Source organism: Rhinolophus sinicus, linkage group LG04 (assembly GCF_036562045.2).
Source record: "Rhinolophus sinicus isolate RSC01 linkage group LG04, ASM3656204v1, whole genome shotgun sequence".
Classification (NCBI taxonomy): Eukaryota; Metazoa; Chordata; class Mammalia; order Chiroptera; family Rhinolophidae; genus Rhinolophus; species Rhinolophus sinicus.
Window position 1 is genome coordinate 129484023 of NC_133754.1, and position 26633 is coordinate 129510655.

General features: G+C 37.5%; 1 protein-coding gene across 14 annotated transcripts in view; it reads left to right on the forward strand.

The window, feature by feature from the left end:
• The window catches only part of FREM1 (FRAS1 related extracellular matrix 1), a 162190-nt gene that overhangs the window by 107925 nt on the left and 27632 nt on the right, over positions 1–26633 (forward strand). For 9 of the 14 annotated variants that reach the window (XM_074330370.1, XM_074330368.1, XM_074330369.1 and 6 more), the window contains exons 25-28: positions 509–773; positions 8233–8647; positions 15819–16020; positions 16775–16919. In XM_074330370.1, coding sequence (XP_074186471.1) covers positions 509–773; positions 8233–8647; positions 15819–16020; positions 16775–16919 — 1027 coding nt within the window. Of the gene's footprint in view, positions 1–508; positions 774–8179; positions 8648–15818; positions 16021–16774; positions 16920–26633 lie in introns of those variants that run through there. The other 5 variants (XM_019739191.2, XM_074330374.1, XM_019739190.2 and 2 more) reach the window with 4 other exon arrangements.

Consider the following 26633-nt stretch of genomic DNA (forward strand, 5'->3'; position numbering starts at 1 on the left):
TACAAATTCGTAATGAATACTCCCTCTGCTATTAAAAAAAAAGGTTAGCAACATCTTTGCAACAAGTTCGTGAACTTAATTGTCGGACCTCATATGTGCTATTCAACTCTACAAAATCATGCCAAATTGTGCACCAATTTATACTTCTACCAGAATCATATGAAAGATTCTCTTGATCTACATCCTCTTCAACACTTGGTATCATCAGAGTTCTATATGTTTGCCAATCCATGGGTTACAAGATGACAACTTACTGTGATCTTGACTTGTATTTTCAGAGTTACTGAGATTGAGCATCTATTTGTATCAATAATTGTCCACTGTGTTTCCTCTTCTGCGTAATATCGTCTCATATCTTTTGCCTAATTGTTTCAGTAATCATAGTTATATAAACCTTTCCACATCATGTTAGTTTTTAATTCCACACTATTTGGCCTTTGTTTTTTTACCTTTACCTTGGACATTTCATTTTTTTTTTAATTGGGTTCTTGACCACAATCTCTTCCAGGTGATATTGTCATCCTTGCAAAACCACTTGTGATGTCTAAAGGAGGCAGAGGTTTCTTGACGACCAGCACTCTCCTTGCTATGGATGGAACAGACAAGCCTGAAGAACTGCTCTATGTCATCACCTCCCCACCGCGATGTGGTCAAGTGGAATATGTCCACTATCCTGGAGTCCCTATTACAAGTTTCAGCCAAATGGACATAGCAGGACAGATAGTCTGCTACGTACATAAGAGTAAGGCACCTGTCTCCAGTGACACATTCAGGTGAGCCTCAAGGAAACATTTCAGAACTCCTTCACTGGATTAATGCTTAGAAAGACAATGAGGGGCAAAAATGAGTCCTTTCCAGCTCTGGTATAGCTCTGTTCTTCAACTGACCAGCTGTAGAAAGGTAAAGGTACACGATGAAAATAACAGCAGCAAGGCAAGAAATTAGGGCTTGTTTAAAAATAAACAAATACATAAGCAGATTTAAAGGCAAGCTGTTCTATGAGGAGGATGTGAAGACCTGAGGATGCCAGCTAAGGAGAGGCATAGAAAAGTAATTTACCACTTTTTAAAAATATGTTTTTCTATATGAGGAAAAGTACTTACTAGTAAACATTTGGCATAAGCAGACACTGCCTTTTGACACAGTGTGTTCTGGTAACTATACCATAAATCATGTTGTCATAGAGTGGATCATATTTCCCCATAGAAACAGTGTTATAATTGGGGGCTGTGCACCTGTTCAAGGATTCTGTATCAAATAAATCATTGGAATGAATAACAATCTGGTGAAAGGCAAAGACACAACATTAATGAAAGTCTACATTCATTTAAAATACTGAAATCTGTTTCCAGTCACAAAAAGCAAGAGAAACTTTAGGGAACCTATCATCTAGCAATTCTCAAAGCTGGCTGAAGTCACGGTCCCTGATACAAATACGGGTCTTCCGGGCCGGGCTGAGCACCAAGAAATCCTGGACTAACCATGGAGAGAACCATGGTACATATCCAACCCTGAGTTTTACCAATTAAGAAGGAGGCCCTGAGAGCATTAGTTCATCTGCCATACACACAGGGCTTCTGGATAATTTTCATATCAGAATACAACCTTGAAAACAGCACTACAAATGTAGCATAATCCTATATTATTCAGTGGGTTCCCGTAAACTCTCAAGTGTACTGATACCATGTTCAAATACCTCTCTCTCTCTCATATGTTTTATCTATCTCGGTTTAATATGTCTGCTGTGATAAGCATTCTTTAAGTGTCAGTAAAGATGATTTTGCTTGCCTTTGTACCATTTAGAATGATGATTTGGATAGTTCAACTGTTAAACAAAAAATCCAGGGACGTTTGAAGGAATATCTTTTTTTTCTCTCTTGACGAATGTCCTTAACAAGGAGATAATCCTTTAGTTGATCACTATCTTCACAGCCAATTTAGTGCTTGAATATTGCTAGTCATTAACTAAATAAAATAACATGTGGGGATTCCTTTTCATGCTGGTTCTTTCTCTCAAGAAGTTGTATAGGACGATTGCTGAGGTACAGGCTTGAGGTCAGTTGTGGCCTCCAGGACTCTGTCCATTTACTTCCCATTGCTGCCTCCACGGGCCTATATCAAGTCCCATATCTTCCTGTCCTCCCATTTCCCCTTCTGTGAAAAGGAATGCTGCTCGTAGGGTTGCATTCGCAGGGTTGTTGGGAGTTTAAATGAGCCTATACATACAAAGTACATAAAACAATACGTGGCACATGGGAAGAATAAAGTAAGTATTAGCTACTATTATTACTACGACTACTACTATTGTTATCATTTTTCATTATATGCTTTCCCTGGCCTCCTTTTCCCCTACAGTCTTTATAACACCAAGCACAGTCTTGCAGGAGAAAACAAGTTACGAAGAAGATTGCTCTTGTTTCCTATTTACCAATTGAGAGTGGGTGCTTCTTGGGTTAACCATGTATATCAGATTCAGGGCTTTTAATGTTTCACTTCTTTCTGGAACTTCTTGCTTATGCCTAGTCCTGCCACCCCTACTCAGTACCCACCAGACGGTCTGATAAATACATTAATAATTGTGGTGGAGAAACCCCTGATCCTGCTGAAGAAACCAGTGCATAAGTGTGTAAAGATGTTCAAATAACAATGTTAGGTATTAATCAGATGGTGGTGATGAGCTGAGAGTGAAGAACAAAATCTCCATATGTGAGGATGGGTGATACTGCAACACTTTCCTATTTCGTTATATCTGTAGAAACTCAGATGGCATTTTAGAAAACATTTATCCCAGGAATTTCTAAATTTCTAGGCCCTCAAGAGAGTTACCTGGGAGATTTATAAAAATACGAATTCTTGGGCCTCACTGCAGAGAGGTGACTTTCATAAGTCCTGTCTCAGAAATCTGTATTTTTAAAAGCTCTCCAGCCGATTCTCATGCAGTCAGGACGAGCAATCACTGGTCTGGTCCAGTCTGTTGTTCTAAGTATGTTCTGAAGAGTTTAGAGAATGTACAGAAGCCCTCTCAGGGCCTCCCAGGGACAAAAAAATGAAGGGGCTTGAATTGGTGGGGCTCTGGGCCCTTACCCCAATTTATTCATAGAGCTTTGTTTTGGTTTGTTTTTTGATGGTTTGATTTTTGGTTTGTTTTGCACACTGCGTTTATTTTGGGCTAGGTTTTCTTTTAGCAGAAAGGCTGTAGCTCTATTTCCCAAAGTAAGTGAATTGTACCACCATGATATAAAAATTCAAAATGAGGTGGGCTCGCACAAGAAAAAGTGAATCAGGAATGAGAAACTACTCCCCTTTAGTTCTCTCCATCCTTCCGGAAGGAAGTCTCAGGCTAATGCTCGTATGTCCTTAAGAGCTTTTCATTATTTACTGTTTCCCTTTCTAACAAAGAGTGTACAGGCCTCAGTGTCCATGCCATTGGGCAACAATAGCAAGAATTAAAAAGATTCTTTTCTTATATGTATTTTTGTAGTAGTTATGCAGATTAAGCTTTTAATAGTTAAAACCTTCAGTTTTTAGTCATTAAAAGGTTTCCTTTTAAGTGTATTTAAGTAAAAATGTGAGTTGATATAAAAGCAAAGTATTAAATAGTAAGAGTACAGGCAGTACAAGCAGATGCAAACATTATGACTCAAGATTAGGAAACACGTGTCTCCGCAGAAAGTAAACAAATAACAAAGGTTGAAAGCATTGATTTAGTCCAATCCTTCTGTGTACATGTAGGAAAGCTAGTATTGCTTGAATACCTGCAATGCATCAGACAGTGTACCAGATCCTTTTCTGCATATCATTTCCTGACACCACCACTTTGAGAGAGATGCTTTGTTCCCATTTTATGCATGAGAAAACTGAGGGTCCAACAGGAAAAAAAGGAAAGTCACCTATCCTGACATAACTGAGTATCAGAGCTGTTTTCGGGCCGAGATCACATTTTGGAGAGCTCTTTCTGTTGTACCTCATTGTACCAATAATTTGCGGAGAATCTGCCCTTGTGCAAAGGAACCTCCTCAATGTGTCGTTCTGTTTGGCCAGCAGTTGTACATATTTATAACGGAAGAGCTTAGCATCTGCCCAAGACCCTCGGTTTAATCTTGCCATTTCCCTAACCCAATCAGGGGCTGCTGTGCTGTTTGTCAAGTGGTGCTAAACCAAAGCTGAAAGCCTGTTTTAATGAATGTGTGATCATGGTGCTTTTTAAAAATTAAATATATGCAACCGATCTAATCACCTAAATTTATGTTGCTTGCTGTTAAATCTGGCAAGGAATTTGGCTGCGTAGAAGAGATAAATTCTGTGGCAGAGGATTTTTCCCCCCTTCTCTTTTTAATGTAAGATATGGCAGCATTAATTAAATGAGGCGGAGGGGAGGGGGGTTTAATGGTCAGATTTTACTTTCTGCAGAAATATTTTGTGAATCATAAATTTTTCCAGCATTGTTTGGTGCTGCTGGCCTGGAAGAAAGATTTGGCAGCACATTCGAGGACAGATGACACCAAGTGATTAGCAAGCTGACTTCAGCTGCTGGCAGCCGTGTACTAAAAGAACATGCTAATGTCCTCCATTTTGACATGCCGGCTGGACTTCTTTTTTTTTTCTTTCTGAGGAACTGGCTCTATTTATGATTCCATTTTTATCCTTTAAATGCCATGACAGATGGCAGATTCTTCAGCCAACTCTATTGCCAGGAAATGTGGAAAGCTTGAAAGCACCATGGTAATGGTGAAATCAGACCAGGCAGGCACCCAGACAAATCTGAGAGTCATTCCCCAAATTTTGTGAGAACAGTGGTCATCTTGGCTGTGTCTCTTCTCAGGGAAGTGTCATAAAGGAGGTTCAACAAAATCGACCCACAGAAGGAGTTGCTACCCCGATACCAACAGCTTCTTAACCTTGGAATGGACGCCATCATAGCAATGGCACTGTTGTATTAAAACTTGAGAATGTATTTGGAGCGTTTCTGTGGGGAGCGGGAGGGGAACGTTTGGAAGGGCATCTGGTTAACCTTCGCGTGTGTGAGCAGCACTGACCTTCTTGCACTTGCTCTGCTAGGCTTATTTTGACTGGGAAGCCAACCATGACTGTTCACCCTGTCGGTCTCTCTCTGATAGCGTTTCTCTGCCTGTGAGTAGTTTGCATTGTTACTCGTGAAAGTGACTGATGTGTTTGATCCAGTCATGTTTAGAAATTGCATCCTTTTCACCACTGGCTTATTAGCTTTAGGTCAGTGCAGACAGCTGCCTCGGTGTCCCAGCTGGGAACACTGGCCTCAGTAAACATATTTCTTTCTCTTATGTGGTCCCTGCCCTGCTTGCCCTCATTCCCATCTGTCTGATGGCAGGCTGCCGATTTCCGACGTGGTCAGATCCCCATCGTCAGGCAGAGAGGCATTTGAGATGGACGGCCCGGATCGTAAAACGACTTCATTGTCCTCACACAGGTTACACACTCCTAGATACATGCAGCCATCCTGAGACTGAGCTTTGAGGACCCAGTCAGGTATTTTCAGAATTCAGTCTCTAGAGAGAAAAGTCAGAATCAGCTACTCAAAATGGCCACCTCTGGTTGAACCCCTGGCAGTCACTGGAGCTCCCACTTAACCTCCTTGCTCCCGACCCCCATCTCTCCCTTTCGTTCCCCTCCCTCCTCCTTCCTTCTCCACCGATATTTGACATGTTTTAATGGGCACAAAGTATTTAACTCCACAGTTAATGCTAATACTGAAAGTATGTCTTTTGGCTTAAATTTGTGTAAATGGCTGGTTTAAAACGCTCCATAGGAGCACATTTTGATACAGAGATCTGGAAGGGAATAGAGAGCCCTTTATTTGTGAAAGAGGGTAAACTGGGAAGCATGAAACATATTTACTGAGAGGTTAAATAGAAAAGGGGAAAACTGGAAGCTCTGAGGGAATGCCTAGCTTCCTGCTTGTTTTACCTCTAGTCAGAGGATAGGCTCCAGGGAGGAACGTGGAGCAGTAACAGGAAAACAGTGAAATACAGGCACAATTCCATGAAAACCTTGCCCTGAGAAAGAGACCATGATTCTCACACCTAAAAATGCATGTCGCTTGACCTTTGAAACTGTCAAGGTAATAAGTAGAAGGTTGAACACAGAGATATTTTTCTGGGTATGCTTCTATTTTCTTTTAAAAAAGTAACGAATTTTGTAAACACTTCATGATTTGGCAGCAAAATTACCCTAATTGCTTAGAATATATTTATCAAAAATTCAGTTTTACAAAAGGAAAAGTAATTGTTTTAAGGAAACAAAGTGATTTTGCTCAATGTACAATTCTAATGTTAATTCAATACCCTTATTCAAACTGTAAAATAATGCTGTGGCCAAAACAAAAACAAAACAAAAAAAGCAAAAAATAGTTTATATTCTTTACAAGTCTAGGTGTGTGAGATGTTGAATTTTGCTTTATTTGTTACATTTCTCATAGCAATTTTAACTTTTTGGACAGATTCATTTTTCTACGCATCATAGTTTCCTTGTAGGCATTCTTAACAACTCGATAATTAAAAAGCTCAAAAATTTTAGCCTGTCCTTCAAAGCAAAATCTGTATCAGCCAAAAGTCTTCTCCCTTTACTTTTTGTCCAGCGGTTCTTCTCCCTGAGTCCTTCGCCTCAGGCAAGCTGGTCGACTCAGTGCACTCAACACAACTGGGTTTCAGGTTCCTTCATGTTGAAAAGCAAAGCAACAACCCTGAAACCTGGAAGGACAAAACACATTTTGCAAAGGATAAAGAACGTGGTAGTCAAATTTGTCATGTCAGTGAAACAAATATAAACTCCACATTTTCTCTAGTTCAAAAAAGAACCTGCAGAAAATATCCTTGTATAATTTAATGTTATATTCATCTAAAATTATTTTTAGAAATGTTTACATTTATGGAATATCAGAGGGTATTCTCCGTGAGTATTTCGAGCCACTACAGTACATGGGGAAAAAACCCCAAAAACTAACAGATAAAACTCCATGATTATTTTGAAGTACATTTTTGGGGGTCTGTGGTGAATTTGTCAATTTCTTTTACAAGTAGTGATTTCTTAAATTTTTGGAGTCTTAATAGTGCATTTTGTTTGCTTAATTTCATGCCACTATTCTCCTTAAAATAAAAATTGCACATTGAGATGTTATAAAGATCATTTAAATTAGTTTTATTTTGAGATTGGCAGTGAGGGGTGGAATGTGATTTAGTGATCAATATAATCAGAAACACTGTACGGTATCAGAAACCCAAGATTATGAGAGAGAGTTTGCTTACCTTGAATTTATATCATTCCAGCTTCTCTTTATAATTCTGAAGTTGTGCTCAGGCACCACCACTCTGTCTTAGTGGATTGCTAAGCCAGCAGTTATTAAACACGCTGCAAGAGCACAGTGTGAGGACCAAACACCTGGGTTCTGGTCTCACCTATCTCCTACCTACCTTATGATCTCCTACCATGTTTCTGAAACTTTCTGGTATAATTTTCTTTTCTTTAAAGCAGGGAAGCAATCCTTGTCTATCATAACTCCCACATATCTTGTAAGGAACAGATGCAAAAGCACAAGAAAAAGTAAGGGATTATAGCATCACATGATAATTTAGAGGTGGATGCTACTTAACGATCATTTGGTCCATTTTTCACTTTACATAAGAGTCAAAATGAGGCCCACAAAGGGGAGATGAGTTAGACATGATTACACGGCTGAGTAATGTGATCTGCCCCTAAGAAATGTACCACAAACACATGAATACAGTGAATTAGCCAAATTCAGCCTACTCAGCACTTTATTGAATTGGCCCCAATTATCAGTCTTAAAAGTTTAGCTTATTAAAACACAGTTGCAAAAGTATAAATATGTAAAATGAATATATTCTTCAAACTCATGCAATGGGTCTAATTCAACGTGAAATTCCTTTTTGGGGGCAAAGAATAACGCTAAGCATTGACAAGCCTGAGAAATAGCCTTGGCAGAATTAGCCTGCTCCATCTACCGTCAACATTAGCGAGAAAATACTTTTGGGTGTAGAATGGGCAATTTGTGTGTTACCCCGTGACTGGTTTACTGAATAGAATGGCGTCCTTCTGAAAGACCTGCCCCTGATGTTTCATGTGAGTCCCAACACGACATACATATCCTTTAGTAAAGGCGTGTGTTGTTATCATTTCATTCCAGTAGATGGTGACACAAGAATCCATGCTGAAGGCTGCCTTGCCTCTCTTTGCCAGATTCATTGTCAGCAATGGACTGCAGACCAAGCATGGTGTGTTTGAGGTCATCCTGGAGACTGTGGACAGAGCCTTCCCCGTGGTGATCAGGAACAGGGGGTTGAGACTGGCCGAAGGGGCCACAGGCCTGCTTTCCCCTGAACAACTTCAGCTGACCGACCCTGACACGCCCGTGGAGAATCTCACCTTCCTTTTGGTCCAGCTCCCACAACATGGCCAGCTTTACCTGCGGGGGGCAGTGGTGCTTCAACACAATTTCACTCAGCAGGACATAGACAGAGGGCACGTGGCCTACCGACATTCAGGACGGGACTCCCATACCGATCGCTTTACTTTTGTGGCTACAGATGGTACAAACCAAGGCTTTGTGGTGGATGGTCGAGTGTGGCAAGAACCTGTTTCATTCACCATCCAGGCAAGTATGACAAATACACAGTTCCTTGCTACAGATGTGGAGAAAATGCCTTTCAGGAGAACTATTTCCTTTCCTTCCTTTCATTCATATATTTACTGTTCATCTACACCAAGACAGGCACCAGGCATATTAATATGAAGAAGTAAATGTGGTCCCTGAGTATGGGCTAATGACTGACCTTAAGAGTCATTGGTAGGTAGTACAGAAGAGAACAGAAAAACACAGGCTTTAGGTCAAACAAACCTAGGTTGGAATTTCTGCTTTGCCGTTTATTAGCTGTGTGAAATTAAAAGAGTTCTTTAACTCTTGTAGATTCTACTTTTCCTTCTTTGAAAAAACATGCCTCACAGCATTGTGGTGAGAATTAAGTAAGATTAGGTATCCAACGCCCCAGCGTGTTGCCTGAAACATATTAGATATTCTGTATATTGTACCTACTGTCATAATACCTAATTATACTGTTATGATGATGCTTATTGGTCCATGTCATCTGCTGGCATTTTAATGGCTTTCAACTAACCATATGAAAACTTACAAGGCAACATCAATATTCCACATGTAATAATGATGAGAAAAATATTTATAATCACTGCAATTTTTTGAGTGCTAACTATAGATCAGACCCACTTTACATATCTTGTTTAATTCTCATAAAAATCCTGTGAGGTACATTTTACTATTTCCGTTTTATAGACGTTCAGAAGTTTAGAAGTTAAATAATTTGATCAAATTCACATAAAGTCTTTCTGATCCCAATTCGGCGTCTTTTCTATGGCACAACGCTGCCACATTTGTGTTGACTATTATGATGATTCTTGGAGGGCATAATGTGTTTTTCTTTTTTTAGTGAAAACACATCAAGTATGTTCTGGCTCTCAAAGCCTTAAATCCACTCTTCTTGGATGTAGTTCACCCTGTTCTACATACTTCTATCAACAGCAAAAAATATATAAATCTGTCTCTTCAGGATGCTTTCTGATTATATAAAATAATCATAATTTTTCATTGCTCTTCAGTCTCTGTACTACTCAGGATTCTCTAGTAACAGAACCAATAGGCTGTACGAATATATAGAAAGAGAAAGAGAGATTTACTTTCAGGAACTGGCTCACAATTATAGGGTCTGATATGTCCAGAATGTACAGGGAAGGCCAGCAGGATGGAAATTCCAGCAGGAGTTGATGTTGCAGTTTTGAGTCTAAAGGCAGTGTGGAGGCAGAATTCGTTTTTCTTCAGGGGACTTGTCTCTTCTTTTAAGGTCTTCAGCTGATTGGATGAGGCCCACCCACATTCTGGAGGGGAATCTGCTTTCCTCAAAGTCTATTGATGTCAACGTTAATCACATTGAAAAAATACCTTCACAACAGCGTCTAACCCAGTGTTTGACCAAACAGCTGGCTATCATATAGCTCAGCTATGTTGACACATAAGTTTTCACAGTCGGGATCTCAGGTGGGATCTGAGTAGAAAGGTGGTGTCATGATAACATCCAGTGAGTACTGAATCAGTCTTGGCATTAGGGAGGTCCAAAAAATGTAATGAAATCATCATGCACTGGGAGAAGAGAGAAGGTATTGATATAATTGACACAGTGTGTTAAGAAGTACTTTGTACATAGTAAGATAATTGTGTTTTTATTTCTTATTGTGTTTTCATTGTTATTAGTCTCATCCCTCTCTTCAGTCTATTAATATCTTTTTCTTGATTCCAGACTCCCCACGTTATGTAGACATATGTCACTGTACTGTCCAACCAGAAATAATTTTCTGGGTCTATTGGCAGCAAATTTGTAGGAGTTATCAGTTCTGGTGCAGGCATAAGAGTTTGTTCCTATACTCCAGAACAGAGAATAAAAAGGGGTAGAGTTTGGAGAAAGTACTAGAATTTAAATTAGGTCTCTCCCAATGCCAGTATTATCATGGTTATTGTGAGAGAGTTATCTCCTAGAAGTTGCAGAATTTACTGATAGGATAATGTTGGATACATATTATAAAGATTCTTTTTCATCAAAAGTACAAGGTTTTTCTTGCCAAAGGAAAACAAAATCATTATGTATAAAAATCTCACAAAAAAAGCCTCAAACTTTCTTCCATAATATCCCTGAACTCCCTGGTCTCTCTGAGCAGAGAAGTCAAGCATTTTAGGAAGTGACTAAGCACGCACGGCCCCAAGCAGTGCAGGAGAAATGACCCCCTCAGTTTCTTGCCCTCAAGAGCTTTTTTTGGAAGGATAATCTAATGTCATCTACCACTGAGTGATGAATTGCTCCAATTAAGTTTCCCAAGTGTGAGTATCCTACTCTTATGGTCCCAACCTTGGAACCTTGGATGGTAAAGCCACTGGACTTAAACGCAAAGCACAGTTGAGTTTTACTGATACCAGCAGGCACTAATCTAACATTCATTTTGTAGGAAATAATGTGTATCTGACCAAGATACTGCAATCTTGCTGCAATGATTGCTGTAATCTTCTTTTAAAGGCGATAGGGCTGAAGGTGAGAGAGAAAGGAAAAGCATCACTGCATTCTCTGGTTAAGGCATGTCTTAGATTTTCAGTAAATTCAACACAGTTATAAGGACACAGCCTTCTTCCTCTCCTTTTTTTTTTTGTTTTTTGGTGAATCATTGTAGTATTAAGTCATTATGTTTTAGACTCATTTCTTACACAGCAATAGATAACTGATACATCTCTCCTCCATGAAAGGCTTCCTGTTTCTGTCATCCTTCCTAACATCCAGCCATTCTTCAGGGATTATTATTTCCTCCATAAAATCTTCTCTGATTAGTCCAGGTCAAAGACTGTCTCCTATTCTTGTACAGAACCTACCAATACATGACTCCTTAAAGCAGTAATTATGTGCCTTGTTTTATATTTTTAAATTTCTTTATACGTGTTACCATATCTTGCTATATGACCTTTCATGAATATTGCCTTCTTTTTTAAAAAAACAAAAAACAATATTTTACACTCCAATATTTTTAAATGCTTCTGGTATACTGAGGCAGAAGGCCTGCTTTTGAAGAATCTAGAACTTTAATAAGACTAGCATACATTTTAGCACAAGGATGATCAAAGGCACAATAGGGAACCATACAACCAGAGTTTAGATATTAACATTTTTTAAAAAATAAGTTATCACAACAGTGTTTATTCCTCTTACTATACTTTTGTTTACCAACTTTGAGAATTACTTACATGGCTTGAAGTATTTTTATTTTTCCTCTCCTGACATTGGCCTTCCTGGCCACCATGTAGGAGCTTCTCACCCCTAAAGGCCATGAAAACTATATGACTCCCCACCTTCTACTCAGCTTCACAGCTCTGAGGTTGCCACCTGTACTTTTTAGGAGATGAGAATGACTAACTTTTGAAAATGTTTTTTGCTTTTTCAACTTATAAAATAATTGTTTATTGTAAAGAATTCATGAACTACAAGAAAGGACAAGAAAGAAATATTTTTCACAATCATACCACTAAAAGGTAACTATTGTTGGTGGCTTCCTTCCATTCTTTTATTCTGTGCAATAAAAAGTTAGATGATAATATATGTACTACTATACATATTGCTTGTTCCCACTCTTCATTATGTTATGAAAATTTCTTCATGTCATTAAATCTTCCTTGAAAACATAATTTTTAAAGGCCGCATAACATTCAGTCTCAGGTAGAGATAATTTATAAATCCCCTGTGGGACTTTTATTTTTATATAGCTTTGTTAATTGCTGTTGCAAATTATATTGTAGTGAATATCTATCTATCTATCTATACATTTTTGTGTACACATATAATTATTTCTGCAGAATATACTAAAAAAGTGAAAGTTTTCAATCAATGATATACATTTCAGTATTCATATATGCAGATTTCTCTTCAGAAAATTTTCACAAATTTGGTGAAAATATAAAAATGTTTGATTCTCCAAACATTACCCAACATGATTTATGATTATTTTTTCTTTGAAAATAATTTTTTAGCGTAGTTGACATACAATAATATGTTAGTCTCAGGTGTAAAACATAGTGATTCAATATTTATATACTTTGTGAAGTTACCACTATCATAAGTCTAGTAACCATTTGTCACTGTACAGATTTATTATGATGTTATTGACTATATTCCCTATGCTATATACTACATCCCTGTGACTTATTTATTTTATACTGGAGGTTTGTACCTCTCGATCCCCTTCACCTTTTTTTGTCCATCCCCCTTTGCCGTCTCCTTTAACAGCCATCATTTTGTTCTCTGTATTGCTAATCTGTTTCTGTTTTGTTTGTCCATTTGTATTGTTTTTTAGATTCCACATGTGAGTGAGATCATATCATATTTGTCTTACCCTGAATTATCTTACTTATCATAGTACCCTCTGGGTCCATCCATGTTGTTGCAAATGACAAGATTTCATTCTTTTTTATGGCCTAGTAATATTCCATATATTACTAGGAATATTACATCTTCTTTGTCATCTAACAGTGGACAGCTAGGTTTCTTCCATATCTTGGTTATTGTAAACAATGCTGCAATGAGCATGAAGTTGCATATATCATTTCAAATTAGTGTTTTTGTTTTCTTCAGATAATACCCAGAAGTGGAATTGCTGGGTCATATAGTAATTCTAGTTTTAATTTTTTGAGGAATCTCTATACTATTTCCCACAGTGACTGTACCAATTTACAATCACACCAATAGTGCACAAGGGTTCCCTTTTCTCAACATCTTTGCCAACACTTACTTGTTTTCTTTTCCCTAATAGCTATTCTGACATGTGTGAGATGATAGAATGCTCATTGCGGTTTTGATTTGCTTTTTCCTGATGATTACTGATGTTGAGCATCTTTTCATGAATCTCTTGACCATCTGTGTGTTTTCTTTGGAGAACTATCTATCTAGGTCTTCTGGCCATTTTTAATTGGAGTGTTTGTTTTTTTTGATGTTGAGCTGTGTAAGTACTTTATATATTTTTAATATTAGTCCCTTATTAGATATTTGTAAATATCTTCTCCCATTCAGTAGGTTGTCTTTTCATTTCATTTTCATTTGATGTAGTCCCATTTGTTTATTTTTACTTTTGTTGCCCTTGCCTGAGGAGACATATCTAAAAAAATTGCTAAGACCGATATCACAGATTTTACTGCCTATGTTTTCTTTAGTTTTATGGTTTCAAGTAGTATTACATTTAAGTCTTTAATCCTTTTTGAATTTATTTTTTATATGGTATAAGAAAGTGGCCCGGTTTCTTTTTCTTTTTGCATGTAGTGTGTTTTCCCAACACCATTTATTAAAGAGACTGTCTTTTCCCATTTTATTTATATTCTTGCATTTTTGTCATAACCATGGGTTTATTTTTGGGCTCTCTGTTCTGTTTCATTGATATGTGTGTCTGCTTCTGTCCCAGTACCATAATATTTTGATTACTATAGCTTTGTAGTATAGTTTGAAATCAGGAAGTGTGATACCAACTTTGTTATTCTTTTTCAAGATTGCTGTGGCTATTTGGGGTCTTTTGTGATTCCATATAAATTTTAGAATTATTTGTTCGAAATCTGTGAAAAATGCAATTGGTATTTTGATAGGGATTGCATTGAATATGTAGATTCCTTTGGGAAGTATGGACTTTTTAATGATATTAATTCTTCCATTCCATGAGCACAGTATATCCTTGCATGTATTTGTGTCTTCTTCAAATTCTCATGATTATTTTTGTTGAAAAAGGGCCTTGCCAACTGGAGAGGAAAATGCTATTTGATTGTTACAAAATTCCGTATGGAAATACACAAAAGAGGAGTGGTAATTTTTCCCCACCCCAGGAAAAATGTACAGGCTTGTGCAAATGCTCCCAGAATTCTGTAAATGTCTGTATGAACACAAACACGTATTTATTTTGAACATAAATGGTGTTATAGTCATATCCAATTCTGCAACTTGCTGGGTTTTTTGTTGTTGTTGTTGTTGTTTTTACCAGTTACACTAAGTTGTGGAAATTATTTATTATCAGTTCATACTACTTCTTTTTCTTTTTAATAGCTGAATAATTCATTATATCATCATATACAAAAAACATATAAAGGCTTATCATTGATACTTATTCTGCACTTTGCTAGAGTGAACTACGATTTACAGTGGTATCATTTTTGGGTCAATGAAGTTCAGAAATGAATGGTTAGGTATAAGGGGGGTGAAGGTAGTGTTTTTGTACCTGTTTCCTAATATCAGTGGTAAATTATGCTGATCCACCTAAACCTGCTCCATCCCTAACATGCAAGAACAACAGGTATTTGCAAGATGGTCTGAGCTCCATACCATACCTGAGTGAGGCTCTCTGTAGTGTTTGAACCTGTACAGCTTTTTCACTCATGAGTAATTGCCCATCTACCATCTTCACAAATTGAGTCCACCTATTTAGTTACCTGGTGCTCATCCTCAATGAAACAAATACACAAATGCCTATAAATAATCACTTCTCACTTTTTTCTTACCGAGGCATTTCTAATTTTATTGAACATTTTTTTGCCGTTTAAACAAAGACATGCCAAAAAATGTTCAATGCATTTGTAAACCCTAATAACTTTGTTTCTGTAAATCACCAAATACTGGAAAAATGGGGAAATCCTTCTGTGGAGCTTATAGTAAGTTTGCAATACAGTTCTTGGGTCAATTTTAATGTACCCATTCAACAAATATTCCTTGAGCTCCTGTTATGCTTTGGGCACTGTGCCAGGGGCAGGGAGTAGGTGGGAGAAAAAAGACATGACAACTACTCTCAGAGAGCTTATTTCCTAAGGGAGGAGTCAGACAAACAAATAAGGCTGTGTCAGAATTTGTAATGGAAAGTCCACCTCTGTTCCGGGCATTGTGATATTTGCTGAGAATACTGTGAACAAGACACTTAAACAGCACACAAGCTAGCTAGCTAGTTAGTAATAACTTGATTAGTCTCGCCAGTCAGATTCCCTAACACCTTTCTTAATGGAACATCTATTGACTCTTCAGGACTGGTGTTCCATAGAAATGCTGCAAGAGCAAAAACTTACTAACAATCAAGATTTGGGGACATTCCCAAAGGAGGATAAGGAATCTGAAATTCAGGAAAGTTTGTCATTGTTAACCGTTAAGACCCCATGGGGATGAGAAGTCTTTGTATAACATTGTATGTAATTATTGACAACTCAGGTGGACCAGTTGGACAAAACAGCCCCCCACATCACACACGTGCATTCCCCTTCTCAAGTGGGACTCCTGAAAAATGGCTGTTACGGGATTTACATCACTTCCCGTGTGTTGAAGGCATCAGACCCTGACACCGAGGACGATCAGATCATCTTTAGGATTTTACGAGGGCCCCAACATGGACATCTGGAGAACACAACAACAGGTACTGCCTTCCTTAATCCTTGTAATTGCTCATTGTAAAATGCCCAGTGGTTCGCAGTGCTAGGGAGTAATTTAATTAAGTGCAGGCCCATTTGCTAAACATTCCCCAGGGCTTACTGATAGATGTAGTTTATACATCAATATTGGTGCTCAAGAGGGTTTGAAGCTGAGCTTTCCTAAATTCATCTTGAGTGGGGGAAAAAATACTGATATGTTATTTTCTTATATGCTATTTGTTGTTTACAGCTTTTTTTTTTAGCAGCCAGATTGTAATATATTCAGAGGAATATTCAATGTCAGGACAAAATTCATATTTGTGACTAATTTTTTCTATCATAAATTCTAAATGATGTCAGTTCATTTAAAAAAATTCTGCGGGTTTTGTTTTTTTTTGTATAATGGTTTATCTGGATTGTATAATGTAATAATTTCTGCTTTATGAAGACTGTGATCAAAATCTATCATTAAAATGGATGCCACAGAATTATAGATTTTATTACAGTGCTTTCCTACTCTCTCTCTATATTTATATTTTCTTTAAGGTACAGTATTTCTGAGACAAAGTAAACTTTAAAGAATAATTTAAGTTCATTGCATGTGTGTTGTAAGATAATTGCAATAATGTTAATTTCCTTAAAAAATATACTTCTGCTATTTTTAAAGCTGAGTTTAAAATAAAGTAGCCATGCAATTTAATCAGCTCTTATTTAATATTTTGTTTGATTACCCATTAAATTCCTTTATTTCTTTTGTAGGTGAATTTATCCATGAGAAATTTAGCCAAAAGGACTTAAACAGTAAAACCATTCTTTACATCATAAACCCATCTTTGGAATTTAATTCAGATATCATGGAATTTCAAATCATGGACCCCACAGGGAACTCTGCTGCTCCTCAAATGTAAATTATTTTGCTTATTCCATAGTCCTGCATATAGTGTCCTAAATGTATCTGATTAGGAAAGCTAAATGTTCTTTTTCAAACAGAATCTAAGAGGATAAATTTACAGACAATTTCACAATCTCATATAATTTATTTTGGGGAGAGATTTTTCTTTTTATTATTGCTTGATATTGAGAAAAGCAGTAGCTTTACAGAGTATGGAAACATTAAAAAGTTGTACAGTTGTATAGTGCTGGGTCATTCAATTTATGCGTGTAAATGCATACGTGTTCACATACAGAGAGGTGTCTGCCGTGACAATTCACGGGCATCCAGGACGGAGCTTGCAGGCTCATGTACAAATCGTGCAGCAAGAGGTCACTCTAGGACTGTGTTAGTTCCCATAGTCTTGTAAAATAACCGGAGTGGGACGAATGAGATACCTAGTCAGGAAGAGTTAGCAAAATAGCTCTTCCTTTCCAAAAGAAAAGAAAAAAAAAAAGAAACAAATGATTACTTGAGACTACCTATACATGTTAATGAATCTATCATAGGTAAGATGAAGACAGTGTAGAGGAAAATAGACTTGTTGGTGTTTAGTGACAGAAGTTGTAAAATGTGTACAGCCACCCTCAGATGACAAGAGTAACAAATCCTCAAAATTAACAAAATTAACAGACTATAGGAATTTCACTCACTGGGTCCCTATCCTAGACTTGTCTTAAATGTAGACTTTGAATAATTTATCAGCTATCAGATGACTGTAGAAAGGTTAATCGTAGTCCAGTTCTTGGGCTGTTTTTTCTTTCTTTTTAGATTTGATACCCTTACCCGTCACCTCAAAGAAAAGTTGTTTATTTATCCTAGTTTCAGTATTCACCATATCTTAGCCAAACTACACATCATAAGTGAGTGCAGCCTCTTGATGGGATTTTCATGACAGATTACGGACAAAGAAACAAAATAAAACTGAGAAAGCGCCTCTGCTCTTTTCATTCTTGCCTTTTCTTTTTGATCCTGAATTGTAGTTCCAGTATTTCCCAGCAGAGGTCTCTGTAGTTCTTGTTAGAAAAACTAGCATCCTCTTAAAACACAGTCCCCGGGTTCTACCTCCATTGCCCTGATAAAGTGCAGTACCTGGCCCAGATTTATGAACTCCACAGATTTTTATTGAGTGGCTATTATATTTCAGGTGCACAGAACCAGAAACTGGTAAATATAAGTGAACGAAGAAGGCCTCACCCTCGACATTTAAATATAATCATGAGCTAATAAAATTAAAACAGACAACCACCACCCATTAAACCGCTCTTGCCTAAAAGAAATGATTCCTCAGGATTGCACTGTATAGAAAATAGATAAACCACTTGCAATTTCAGAGAAATATCTTCCAATTCTCAAGAAAATGTAAAAAGAAAAAGAAATCCTGCTCCAAAAACATTAATAAATTGATTTCACTTGCTTTTTTAATAGTTCGACTAAAAAACGTAAGAATACTGATCAGACTTGCTACTGATGTAATGCTGGCAGCTGATCCGCACGTGTGAACGCAGCATAGTTGATAGAGGATATTTTTTGCCCAGCAATGGTGCTAGATTGATATTGCGTCACTTACATGCCCTTTTCATTCCTTGTTCTTACCAAGGACATTGCTTTTGAAGGTGATTTATATTTTTAAAATAATCCACAGATTCATAGCTGATTCACAGAAGAATTTATATCCTTAAGTGAGGCTATTTTAAACGGGCTCCGGCTTGTGTTGGACATACATTTTTATGTATCCATGCTGAAGATGTTTCTAATTCACTTTGAAATGGTTAGAACCAATGGAGCAAGATGATGCAAAATATGCCTACTGGGTGTTAATCCAAATACAATTTTTATTTGAGTCTGACATATTAGGTTGCTTTCTTTAAACTAGGTAGGGGAAGGTAGAAATTTATGTTCATAAATAATTTTTGAATGGTATAGTTGTCTCCAGCCTCCTTTATTAGAATATGGTTTTGTTTTGGAACAAGAAGCATATTTTCCCAGTAAGATATAATGTTATGAATAGTAGATTGACTTCCCAAGAAGTCAGCAAGAACCTAGTTACACGTACAGTATAAATCACAGGCATTTGCAATATAATTGTTTTGGGCTCTATTTCACTGCTCTTCATTTAGTCATCACAACCACCTATGAGTTAGGTACCATCATAATACAGAATTTATAGGTGAGAAAACTGAAACATGGAGATAGAAACTGATTTTTCTAGCTTATGCACCTAATTTGTGACTGAGCTAGGATTCGGGCCCAGAAAGTATGGCTCTGGAGTTCATGGTTTCCTCACTGCACAAGAGAACTTCTTGCCCATTCTTTTTTTTTTTTTTTTCCAATTAAAGTTAATTGGGGTGACAATTGTTAGTAAAGTTACATAGATTTCAGGTGCACAATTCTGTATTACATCATCTATAAATCCCATTGTGTGTTCATCACCCAGAGTCAGTTCTCCTTCCATCACCATATATTTGATCCCCCTTTACCCTCATCTACCACGCCCCTCCCCCCTTATCCTCTGGTAACCCCTAAACTATTGTCTGTGTCTATGAGTTTTTGTTTTTCATTTGTTTGTCTTGTTCTTTTGTTGTTTTTGGTTCATATACCACATATCAGTGAAATCATATGGTTCTCTGCTTTTTCTGTCTGATTTATTTTGCTTAGCATTATAATCTTAAGATATATCCCTGTTGTCACAAATGGTCCTATTTCATCTTTTCTTACCGCTGAATAGTATTCCATTGTGTATATATACCACAACTTCTTTATCCATTCATCTATCAAAGGACATTTTGGTTGTTTCCATGTCTTGGCCACCGTAAATAAAGCTGCAATGAATATTGGAGCACACGTGTCTTTATGTATAAATGTTTTCAGACATTTTGGGTAGATACCCAGGAGAGGGATTGCTGGGTCATATGGTAATTCTATTCGTAATTTTCTGAGGAACCTCCACACTGTCTTCCATAACGACTGCACTAGTCTGCATTGCCACCAACAGTGTGTAAGGGTTCCTTTTTCTCCACAGCCTCTCCAACACTTGTTACTATTTGTCTTGTTGATGATAGCCATTGATCAACAAGGTGATATCTTGGGGTGAGGTGATATCTCATTGTGGTTTTTATTTGCATTTCTCTGATGATTAGTGATGTTGAGCATTTTTTCATATGTCTATTAGCCATTTGTATGTCCTCTTTGGAGAAATGTCTCTTCAGGTCCTCTTTTTTCAATTGGGTTTTTTTTTTTTTTTTTCTGTTGTTGAGTTTCATGAGTTCCTTTTATATTTTGGATATTAGCCCCTTATCGAAGGCACTGTTTGCAAAAATTTTCTCCCTTTCAGTTGGTTGCCTCTTTATTTTGTTGATGGTTTCTTTTGCTGTGCAGAAGCTTTTAAGTTTGATATAGTCCGATTCATTTATTTTAGCTTTTACTTCCCTAGCCTTTAGAGTCAAATTCATGAAATGCTCTTTGAACCCAAGGTCCATAAGTTTAGTACCTATGTTTTCTTTTATGCAGTTCATTGTATCAGGTCTTATGCTTAAGTCTTTGATCTGTTTTGAATTAATTTTGGTACATGGTGACAGATAGCAGTCCAGTTTCATTCTTTTGCACGTTGCTTTCCAATTCTGCCAGCACCATTTATTGAAAAGGCTGTCTTTTCTCCATTGTGTGTTTTCTGCTTCTTTATCAAAAATTATCTGTCTTCTTGCCCACTCCTAACAAAGTATGCTAACCAGCCGAAAGGGAAAGGAGCTGCAGACTTAACTCCCTTCTTTCTCTCCAGTCTCATTGGCCCCCAGGCAACAAGAAATGATGAATACTTACTCTTCAAGGACTTTCAGTTTTACTTGGTTTTAAATGTTAATTATAAGTATTACTATTAGTGTATTCTCCATGTCTAACACACCAGGAATTATAGTGTAGATAATAAACAATAAACTACTGGATTTAGAGCCAAAGAACAGGGTTTGAACTTTGGCTCTGCTGTTGATCTAGGTGATTGTTCAAGCCTTAGTTATCTCATCTGTCAAAGTGGTGGCAATTGCAAAATTTGTTTAGAGAAGCATGTGAGGTAAGACATATGAAAGCATCTTGCACATTGGAAGTCCTTAACAAATGCAACCTGTGGTAGTGATTACTGTTGTGCATTCATGTGCGTACAAAAGTTGTGCTGTTTGAAGAAATATTCCGGAGACATTGGGTGGCCAGCTATAAAGCCCACCTCTAATTAGAAATTGATTCTAGGATGATTTCAAAGTGAACCATCAATATGCTTATTAACCCACAAGCTAAATGCTGTGCAACTTTGTGTTTTTATTTAGCTTGGACAGGATTAATAGATTAATATTTTGCATATTTGAATGGGTGAATACCTTCTGTAATAAAGCTAAAGGGACAGGTGGGTGCCATCTGGAGCAGAAAGGGGGCTCTTTTAAAAAACAGAAGGACCCATGTTCAGTTGGAATGTCCCCAAAATCTTGATTGCGGGTAAGTTTTTGCTCTTGCAGCATTGCTGTGGAATACCAAGCCTGAAGAATCAATAGATGTTCCATTAAAAAAGGTGTTAGGAAATCTGATTTGGTTAGACTGATCAAGTTATTGCTAGCTAGCTAGCTTGTGTGCTATTTAACTGCATCGAATCCCAGAATCCTGGAGATGCTTGTATGGATTGGGGATCTGAGAGAGGGACATAGTATGTGGCATAGATTCAACTTGATTTGACTATAGAACAACTTCTCTCTTCCCTTCCCTCCCACACACCCCGCAATAACTCATGGAACAAGTTTTTCATGGAATACAGTTGGGAGACATTGTGAATAGAAATTATTTTGTAACACTGAAATCCATGGAAATTTGCATAGAGATTTAGACTTGGCTGAGGGCCTGGATTTCAGGTACTCTGCTAGGTGCTTTCACATATGTTGTCTAAGTTAATCTGCAAAGCACAATCCTCTAAGGATGATAAGGAAATGAAGCTTAAAGCATTTAAATAATTGGCCTGAAGTCACTTACATTGGTGAGCACAGAGCCAAAAGTGAACCCCGATTCCCTGACCTCAAAGTGCACGGTTGCCTTATTCATCGTAGTGGCCCATGCCTGACTCACTCATTTGTGAGTAAGGCGTGACTCACTCACAAGCTCATGTCTGTTCTCAAGTCCAACTTGAATCTCAAGATGATCTGCAGAATTCTCAAAGCAAACTACATAGGACCCACCTCATTCATCAAAAACACCTTTGCAGAGCACAGAATGTAGCCGACTTCTGACCACAGCAGTTTCCTAATACATCTTCTACGTCGACCTTTTTCTTGCGTCCGCTGACAAAAAGTGAACTTCAAAACAAAAGTTGACCCATACTGAAGTTCTCCATAACTCAGGCTGCTTCTCCAGCTGCTGCATGATTCCAAACACCCTGTTTTACTCCTCCGTCTGCTGTTCTATTATTCACTGTTGGCCTTAAATGAGAAGGTACGAAAGAAATGAAAAAGAAAGGGAATTTCTAATAGGTGAACTTTGCAATAGTTTGACAGCTTTATGAAACACCTTGTAGGGGAAGAGGTTGAAACTATTGGCTAGGTAAAGCTTTCACATTACCAGCAAGCCAGAAGTTAAAAGTATTTGTTTCCAGATTCGAGCTAGGAAAGTACAGAGGAAGGGAAGGGAAATAGCACTTTTTAAGTACCCACTGTGTACAGGTGCTTTACACAAATTAATGAATTTTAATTTTCATCATTTGACATGAGTATAATTCTTCTCATTGTAAAGATAATGAAAACGGAGGCCCAGAGAGACTAGGTAACTGACCGTAATCACACATTAATAAGTGGTTGCAAGACATGTCAGACTCCAAAGCACTTGTTTGGGTACTCGCTATGCTGCCTCCTGGCTAAACACTGTTTCCCCATTATCATGAGAGCAAGACAAAAATGAAAACACAGGTGTTCATAGCATTAGATTAGGGAACTTAATAGCATCCTCTTTGAATTGATAAGTCTTAAATTGACTACTTGGAAAAATGTTTTTTAACATCTCAATTTTCTTAAATCATATGCGACTTGATTATAAATGAAAATCTAGTTATGAGAATAATTTAATCACAATTTTAGGTTCTATAAAATCACTGAGAAGCTCAAACTACTTAATGAGTATTCATTAAGGTTCATTTAACCCCTTTGAAGTACAGACCCATCATTATTATATTTTGGGAAGTGAGGAAACTGAGGCATAGAGGGATTAAGTACCTTTTCCACACCCTCTTGTAAACCTAGAATAATGTCCCAAATTCCAAACTGGAGTTTTAATCCTCAGTGTTTCTTTCAGTTCATTGCTCCTTCATATAAATGAATCAAGTAGACAAAGAATAAAATATTAGAAAGTGTATATTTTTGACTCTACGTCAACACTATTGACATTTTGATAATTCTGATAATTCTGTCATGGGGAGGCGTGTGTGTGCATTGCACTATGTTTATTGCACATGTGCATTGCACGATGTTTAGCAGCATCCCAGGGCTCTACCCACTTAATGCCAGGACCACCCTCTTCCCAGTGTGACAATCCAAGCTGTATCTAGACATTGCCAAATGTTCGGAACCATGCACATGCCTTAGATAATAACATACATGTGTGTTAAATTATGATGTGTGGTAGGATGCTCTTTTATCAATGCCATCTTTCTACTCTAATGAAGTCCAATAACAGCTGAAGAACCCAGAGTAAGTCAAGGCTAGAAAGAATATGTGAGGGTAACCTAGCCTAGCATTTTTTCAAAGTGTGTGAAATATGATGTTAAGAGGGCTGGGGAGAAAAAAAATCTTTGGTGGTCAACTTAGCTTGAGAAACAGTGGGCTAAACAAGATTCATTTAACAAATATTTATGGAGCATTTGCTGCATCCTCGTCACTCTACAAGGGACTTGGGAATATGTCAGTGAACCAAAGACTCCTGTCTTCTTAGAGAATACATGGTATCAAAGTAAATTAAATAGTACATGATATGTGATGCATACTTTGGAAAACGAAAAAATGGGTCAGAATAAGGGGGGATCACAGATGCCAGACTTTGAGGATGGACTGCGATTTTAAATTGGGTGTTTAAACAGCTTTTCTGGTGTCTGATTTAGAGTTAGTGAGTGGCAGAGGGACCAAAAGCCTCATGCTTTCTAATCCAGTTTAATTTCCACTACTTTATCCTAGTCTTCCATTTACAATAGTGGTTTGGGATGAACCAAAATTCAGTTTTCACATTAAATCAAATTTTCTATTGAGATGAGCGCTCCAAAATCACTTAGCGAAGTGTTTCTCAACTGGGGATGAGTTTCCCCCAAAGGCACATTTGGAAGTATCTGGAAACAGTTTTGATTATCGTAACCAAAGGAGAGGTGCAACTGCACTTAGCGGATAGAGGCCAGGGATGCTGCTAGGTATCTTACGATGCTCTGGGCAGCCTCCCACAACAAAAAACTATCTGGTCCCGAACGTCAGTAGCGTAGAGGTTGAGAAACCCTGACTTAGAGGCTAAAGGAGTTCTCACCTCCTGCTAAATGACTTGAAATGATTGCCATGTGTGTTTTACGTAAAGTGTGCCCAGAAACTTCATTTCTGACCTTAGAAGGATATTTATTCAATGGTAACAAGAGAAGGGAGGGATTATTAGAATGTGAAAGTTTGAACCAATCCTTTTCTACGTGACACCTACACATCCAGAGGTTTCCAAATTACTCTCAGGGGCTCCTGCATCTGGTTGTCTGCATGCTGCCAAGCATACAGCTGTGTGGCTTCTAGAAGGGAGAATTCCCAAGTGACTAACTACAGGTCTTACTTTTTTCCAGGTGTTTGTGTAGAGGTTAAGCAACCATAGTCTCAGCGTAGAAAGATCTGAAATACTGTACAGCAAAAAACAAAAAGAAACACATTCAAAACGTGTGTTGCATGCTCGTATATTTCATAGGTATGCAAGTGCTTTGCAATTTAAATATTTTTCTGGAAAATACAGAAGGTGCCAAAAAAAAAAATGTATACACATTTTAAGAAAGGAAAAAAAAACTATTAAAATTGTAATACTATATCCTGATAATAAAAGATGAATACACGTTGTGTGTATACATTTTTCTGGCACCCCCGGTACATAGCCTGGCTTAAATTTTATGGCTTTTCAATAGATCTGTATTAATTGTACTGAGTAGTTTTAAGACAATTAAATAGAACGTTGTATTATGACAACCTTACGTTCTAAGCATCATGCAGCATTCTAATGGTGCATCAGGGAAATGTACACACTTTCCCAAACACCGAGACCCTCTATGCTTTGAAGCTGCACAGACTCTTCATGGTGTTCTTATGGCTCTAGATCAGCAATCAAGCTGCATTTAGCTTTGTGCCCTGAGATCATCTGGATCTGCAGAGTGACATTGATGAATTTTGGCTTGTCATAGTTAGCATTGTAATGGATGGATTCTCAGGAGATTGGACAATGAAACTCATTTAAACCTTACTGAGACTTAGCTGAAATGCAGCCATAGTTATCCAGTTCACTTGTTTCCAATGCTTTCCTATCTTTCCTGTTTCATCTTTCTCTTTTTTCCCAATCCTTCTTGCTGATTTTGTTCTTTCTTATTTAGCTGGATGCTTTAGGAATTCTTTGCAACATGTTATTTAGAATAATAGCATAATTATGTAGAATAATAATGGAATGTTATTTCTATTGGCATTTATAATATCCTTGTTGCTTGTTAGCACATGATTCTTTAAACATTTATTTCTTGATCTGTTTCATGCCAGATTTGAGTTCCATTGCATTTAAGATCCATGAGGTTCCCAATATTATTTAAAGTAAGAATCTTGTCTGCATGACAAAGTGTTATGAAGCCCAGAATGCCAGCCACAATGAATTTCATATCTATTGATTGAATAAACATCTGTATTCATAGAGATTCGTGAACCTCTGCAATAATTCCATGCTCCCACACTACCCTGGGATCCTTGGCCCATGGTCCGAGCAGTAGAAGACAGTGCTACTGAGTGTGTTTGGCTTCAGATTTATGCTGGAAATTTCATCTCTGCTACCTATTAGCTTTGTCATAGCTTTTTTCCTTTGAGCTAGGCTTGGGTTTCTTTCTTTGAAAATAGTTTCTCTCCATATTATGACGATTAAAGAAGACAGTTTCCATCAAATGTTGGGTTCACTAGTTATATTGCGGGGGAAAGACCACCCTCTATTTATCAGGTTTATTCAGTTGTATGGCTGCATCCAAGCTCCATTCTTTTATATGCACACAAGAATGAACAGATAATGGTTACAAAACACATTCACATTTTACTTGTTGGGCACACTCTCAAAGATAACTTGTTATGAAACTTAACCCAAGTTCAGAGAAGATCTGTGTCTGGAACCATTCTTGTACCAATGAAGAAGGCCAAAAAACAAGAGCGATTTCATATCAATGTCCTTTCCAAAAATGAAAGTCTTGAATTTCACAACTGCTCTTTCCTTTCCCTTCAGTACACTCAAGTTTGAGTCTTTTTTTTTTTTTGTCATTAAAAACTGTGGGACCTCTGACAGTCTTTTGACTTTAGTTTCTGCATTTGTAAAATGGAATTCTAATACTTGCTCTGTCTCCCTCGTGGCATTACTGTAAGCATTACATGAGATCCTGAAAGTTCTCTGTGAACTAAACGGTATCAAACATATGTA